Source organism: Phalaenopsis equestris, unplaced genomic scaffold, assembly GCF_001263595.1.
Source record: "Phalaenopsis equestris unplaced genomic scaffold, ASM126359v1 Scaffold000050, whole genome shotgun sequence".
Taxonomy (NCBI): domain Eukaryota; kingdom Viridiplantae; phylum Streptophyta; class Magnoliopsida; order Asparagales; family Orchidaceae; genus Phalaenopsis; species Phalaenopsis equestris.
The window spans coordinates 430,030-436,599 of NW_018164492.1; the positions used below are offsets into that span (position 1 = coordinate 430,030).

Genomic DNA, 6,570 nt, shown 5'->3' on the forward strand with positions numbered 1-6,570 from the left:
GTGTAAAAATGATTATTTATGGATTAATTTGTAAAGAAGTTGTAAACTATTTAAGTTCGTGTTATGAATTAAACAATTAGATATTTTTGTTCAATTATTTTCTATTGTAAGCTTCATGGCATTGGAAGAAGCAAAGAAAAATCAACAGAAGTTGAAAAAAATGGATTTTCTCGTAGGTTCATAGCTATGTATTCCTCCTACAAAAAATTAAAAAAATAAAACGCACACACATGCACACACAAATTAATAGGAAGACCCTTGTAGTTGATCAGGTGGATAGATTTCATGTTACATACAATTGTTTTCTATTGTAATCTTCATGGCATTGGAAGAAGCAAAGAATAATCAACAGAAATTAAAAAAAAAAGGATTTTGTTGTAGGTTCATAGCTATGCTTTGTTCCTACTACAAAAAATTAAAAAATTAAAAACACATACACGCACACACACACAAATAATGGGAAGACCTTAGCATTTGATCAGGTGGATAAATTCACGTTACATACAATTTTCTAGTGATAGATTGTATTATTGTGGCATTCAAAGTGATAAGATAGCTCTGGGGGTATACAAGTTTTGCAGCAATTGCATAAAATTAAGACATTTGGGGTCATTTTTATTTTTTATTTTATTTTGTTATTTTTTTAAATAAAGCATATTAGATTTTGAGTATTTTTAAAAGCAAGCTAATTTATTTTGTTTAATAAAAACTAAAAATATAAAAAGAAATGCAATAAATAACATATTTAAAAAAGTCAAAAACAAAAAAAAAACAAAGAAAAAAAAGTGATCCCAAACAAACCCCTAGTCCTTGTTTGGGATCAATTTTGTTTTTTGTTCTTATTTTTCTTTTTGTTTTTAAAAACATGTTGTTTAATATGTTTTTAACATGTTTTTATTTTTGTTTTTAAAAACAAATAAACATAGTTTTTGAGAAAACTCAAAATAACTTTTGGGTGTTTTGAGTATTTTATCAAACAACCATATATTAATCAAACATATCAAATTTGCTTTATTTCATATAAAAACTTGAACAAAATAAAATAAAAACAAAAAATAGAAATTAAAAAATAAAGTGATCCCAAATGGTCCCTTAGTGATTAACATTAGTGTGCAACAAGTGTACTTGGAGTGTCTCAAGTTAGGAGTTAACAGGGCTTGTCGGCTTGAAGTTTGGGAGCTTAAGGAGCTTGATTTGCAGAGGAGTCGTAAAGTAGTTATAAATTTGTTGTCTTATTATTGAGCCAATAGAGAGATTTGCCATGATTGAATCACTTATTTAGAAAAAAATAAGCAAAAAAAGTTAAGTTAATGATATTCAGTATAAAAGCAAATTATATATTTATTTATTTTTGGACAAAATCAGATTTAAAATTTTCAATAAATTTTCTTAGTTTTGATAAATCCAGGTTTAATTATAAACTTAATTAATTTTAAAATCACTCTATTTAAAAATTTAATGATATACAAAAGTTGTGATTGTAAAGGCATGTTGGTTGCTTTAGGTATGCAACCCATGTGCTTCTCAATTATTCACTTGGGAGAAAATAAAAAGAAAGTTTGATAATTAACGAATGACTTAGAAGGAAGAAAATTCATAATATACACTCTTACTAGATGCTTCTATATAAAAGCTAGATGTTTTGCATAATAAAGGGGTGCAGCTTAAGGTTGCATTTGAGGCGGCAATACGGCACAGGTAGTTTTGTCTGCATTCTAAAAAAGATGGAGCTTAAAACAGTGTCTTCCCACCAGACCTAGCTACTTATGGTGGCTGCTAGAAAGCTGCGGTCTAATATTTTTAAGAAAAAAAATTTATAATAGTCATCGCAGTTTTTTGAACAATAACTTTTTTTTCAACAGCTTCAATTTTTCAAACAGACCCTAAGATCAAACAGCCAAATCATATTTATTGTGTAGAGCAACATAACATTTTCTCCTTAATCCATCATAATCATTGATTTAATACAATAAGAGTGCTGCACCATGAATTGCAAATATAACTGTATTTTATCACAAATTTATCAGACCTTAAATTATATAAGCTTAATTCTTTTAGTAACCTTGGATTTAGTAGCAAATGTTAAAAACTCACCCTATTGTTGACTAACAGGAAGGGCAGGGGAGGCAAGACCGAAAACTAGCTATTGCTCGCCATATAAGGAAAAGAAGTGGCAGGTCTGAGTTCATTATAGCACAAAACTCCAAAGGAATATTTTACAGTTCAGACGAAAGCTTTTTGGGAACCATAACTTCAAATCTGATGGGATCGAAGTACCAAATATGGCACCAGGTTCATCCTTAACTCTTTACAACACTTCCAGCTGCACGAAACTCCTCTGCTTTGATGTGCAAGTTTTTAACTGAAATATTGGTTTCTGCAGGGAAGGAAGCTTGATTCCATGAAATCTCAATCTTATCTTATGGGCGTTGCTGAGTAAGAAAATTGCTTTTCAGTTGCAGCAAAATCTCATTTATTTGTTTAAAATTGGCTATAAATGTTTTGAAACAAAAATGGATTTTTAAGCTTTTCTTATTGTTGTGTTGGACGAAATTAGAAAGTCGTGTTTTTACGTGCGGAGTCCAATGAAATAAAACTATTTAGCGGTGACATAAAAAAAATAAAATAAAATCTGTCCGGTAACACAAGGGAATATTCTTCCTGTGTTATTTAAGTGTTATTATATTATGCATATGTTATTGTGTGTTATTCAAGTGTTATTGATGTGTTATTGTGTTATTATAATACCGAGAATATTCTCATAACAATAACACCTGAATAACACGGGGGGAATATTCACGTGTTACCGGGGTGATTTTTTTTTGTACCTCCATGTGGCGTGATTTCATTGGACTGAGTTACGTGCGGAGTCTTGATGCAATTTTTTGAGAGGCTTCTGTATTTTTTGTATTTCAACTGTCACAATAATTCTATTTTAGAAATTATTTTCTAATAGTTTTTTAAAATTTTTTGTGATGAAAATTGTCTTTTAAAAACGTGATGGCTATGAAAAAACTATTTTTTGACAAAAAAAAATTACAAATTACATCGTAGTTTTTTTTTAAAATATTTTTCTCTTCACAACTTTATATTCACTTTTACCGAAAACTATTTGTAGCCGTTGCAAATTAGACTGTTAAACCCTGCTAAAAGCATTTACTTTTGATGATGTCAATTTTACAAGTGAATACTAAATTATTAAAAAATTTTCCATAAATGATGATTTTATTATGTTTTGGCCGTCAAGATTTATTTATTTATTATAATTTTTTTTTACAATGAGGTGGGCATGGGCATTATCTTTACGTTGTGTTTGAGGAATTAGAGATGTAGTTTTTCATAATTAAATCATAATAAAATCTGCATCAGTAACAAGAAGAAGGAGGTGAATAGAACAATGAGATTGTTAGGAGATTGAGAGTGTTTGGGGTCACCTTAATGCTTGTACCTCCATAGGGCAAACTATATAACCAGCCAAGGTACCCCCATAGCACTTAAAATCAAAGAAAATTTACATACATATACACGGTTATTATGTATTTACATATTTAATGCCAAAAGTTTGCAATTTACACCTATAACACTTTGGTGCCATAAGCATATGCATGAAAATGTGTACTTCACTTTTAAAAATATAGTGATAATGATATTTTTGATGTGATGATAAAAATTTTAGTGATATGCATCTAAATATGAATGTTTAAGTGTAAGATATGTAAGTTACATATGAGGTATTTATGTAAATGCCCCTAAAATCAAATGCAACAGATTGAGGGAACATTCAAATGCAGTTCTGTTTGGTGAACCTATATAAAATTCATAATGTATTTTTGCACAATCATTGTTTTTCTTTGTATTATTTTTTTCACTAGTGTTTGAATTATGTTTATCCTAACCCCAACATAAACAACAAAATGAGTCGTATAATCCTCCCTTCATCAATTATATGATAATTGTTCACTTGTTCATGTTTATTTCACTAGTGTTTGAATTATGTTTATCCTAACCCCAACATAAACAACAAAATGAGTCGTATAATCCTCCCTTCATCAATTATATGATAATTGTTCACTTGTTCATGTTTATTTCACTAGTGTTTGAATTATGTTTATCCTAACCCCAACATAAACAACAAAATGAGTCGTATAATCCTCCCTTCATCAATTATATGATAATTGTTCACTTGTTCATGTTTATTTCACTAGTGTTTGAATTATGTTTATCCTAACCCCAACATAAACAACAAAATGAGTCGTATAATCCTCCCTTCATCAATTATATGATAATTGTTCACTTGTTCATGTTTATTTCACTAGTGTTTGAATTATGTTTATCCTAACCCCAACATAAACAACAAAATGAGTCATATAATCCTCCCTTCATCAATTATATGATAATTGTTCGCTTGTCATGTTTATAATGCAGGTTCGTACCCACCATCACCACACTTGCAGGCAATTTCAGAAGAATGAGAGTGTACATACCCAAACAAAATCCAATACAAACTAAAACCACAAACAAAACAACACAGGTTGGCTTCCCTCTACAGCTAGTTTGAAGATCAATGTAGACAAAAACAACTGTTGGTTTTCTAATGTTTCATGAGCATTTCAGATTCAAGAAATCATTGGTCTTCCTAAATACTGGGAAGAGAAGAAAAACATAGCTGACCAACTATTCTCCAGGGTGCCATACTATAACAATGTAAGTATCATTAGGATAGTTAGCTTATGTACTAATAATTTTATAATTTTATTTCGAGGCATTTAGATGCATACCACCCAATCCCATGTATTTACATATCTAACACCTCTAAACTTTACTTTTTATATCTATACCACCCAAATCATTCATATCACACAAAAATTATTACTATTTAAACTTATGAAAACTGAAATACACCTTTTCATGCATGTGCAATGTGCATTTATGTAAAAATTGAAGTTTTGATGTTAAATAAATACATATGAATTGAATGATTTGGGTGTAAATCTACATTTTATTTTATTTTACTACTCTTTTTCCCTTGTAGATAACTAAGAGATATGAACTAGACTTCAGACAGGGAGCTGGAAAAACAGGTTCTCAGATTCAAACATCAGCTAAGAACTTTCAGCTGACGATGGAGGTAAATTTTAACAAAACTACTTCTGAGAAATTTCTTTCTATTTGAATTGAAAGATGAAAGCAATAATGCCTGTTTTTTTAATGCACTGAAGCACGGAAGGCAGACAATTCTGCAACTAGGGAGAGTTGAAAAATCTAACTATATGATGGATTACAGGTAAATTGAAAGGGTTCGCCATTTCTCGTGTTTTAAAAGTGTTGAATGAGTTGCTATTAATGATTCGTATCTGATTTGCTTTTTTTGCAGATATCCCTTAACAGGTTATCAAGCCTTCTGCATATGTTTGGCATTAATAGACTCGAAGCTATGTTGTTCGGTTTAAATTTCCTTTGATATGTATGTTTATATTAGGTATGGTCATATATGAATTGTAATAAGGATTACAAGATATTACAAGTTATTGTCTTTCAAATTATTCTTCTAGCATTGTTGAATCTCGAGAAACTTTGTGTTGATTCGAGCCTGATTTTAGCCAAAATTGCATGAAGAGTAATAAAAAAATAAAAAAAAAAAAGACGACAGAATTGAATCCATCTTTGATTAGGAGATTTATTTTTGTCGAAAATGAAAAATGCATCATAGATTTCTAGCTCATAAAATGGAAAATTTTTAAAAAGCTGCTCAAAGTTGGAGAGCTGGCTACTACTTGTAACCAAGGATCTTATAAACAAGGCAGTGTTAATATTAGGAATACCTTCCTAATTTGAAAATATGCCACTAGGAATCCTTGCTTTTCTTACATCCTCACCTTTATCAATCCAAGTACACTTACTTACCTACACAATCCACTTATTCTCTCAACTCCACTGAAGTTAATGGTCTTAAATACTAAGCTTTACTCAAAAGTTTTTCATTAACAGTAGAGTTTCAAGGACTCATAAACAACACAGCTTTTTTTTAGAGGACGCATTATTATTAGAAATGTATGGAGAATTGTTCAAAATAGAGAGGTAAGTAAGAATTGTTCCAAATAGAATCCTTCAAAGTATATATTAATTGAGCATATTGCAGGATAGGGATGTAAACAAGCCCAAAACTAGCGTGCCCAGACTCAGCTCGTGTTCAGCTCGTTAAAAAGTATTACTGTTTGTGTTCGACATTTTTATATTTCAAACACAAAATATGTGTTCGTGTTCGGCGAGTTGAACATGAGCTGTTTGTGAAGAAAGTCTTTTTCACAACCCTGATAACACAACCATAGGATGTTAAGGGTTAGATCAAGATTAAATCTTATTGTTTATATTAAAATATAATTTAAATATAATTTAATATATTCTTATTCTATTTAATTAATTAATAATTTAATTGATTATAAATCTTTATAGCCTAGTAGTCTATTAAAGTTTTTAAAAAATGATACTCATAAATAAATAAATATATATATATATATATATATATATATTAAGAGGACACCAAATATCGATTCCCCCATATGGGTGGAA

General features: G+C 29.8%; 1 protein-coding gene across 1 annotated transcript in view; it reads left to right on the plus strand.

Annotated features, from left to right (window-relative positions):
- The window catches only part of LOC110019133 (tubby-like protein 4), a gene marked incomplete at its 5' end in the record, with an annotated part of 8,643 nt that extends 3,096 nt beyond the window's left edge, over positions 1-5,547 (plus strand). Inside the window, 7 exon segments of the mRNA XM_020716714.1 lie at positions 2,113-2,292; positions 2,384-2,436; positions 4,426-4,531; positions 4,615-4,704; positions 5,033-5,128; positions 5,220-5,284; positions 5,375-5,547. Of these exon segments, the coding sequence (XP_020572373.1) occupies positions 2,113-2,292; positions 2,384-2,436; positions 4,426-4,531; positions 4,615-4,704; positions 5,033-5,128; positions 5,220-5,284; positions 5,375-5,450 (666 nt within the window).
- Positions 5,548-6,570: the final 1,023 nt, after the last annotated feature.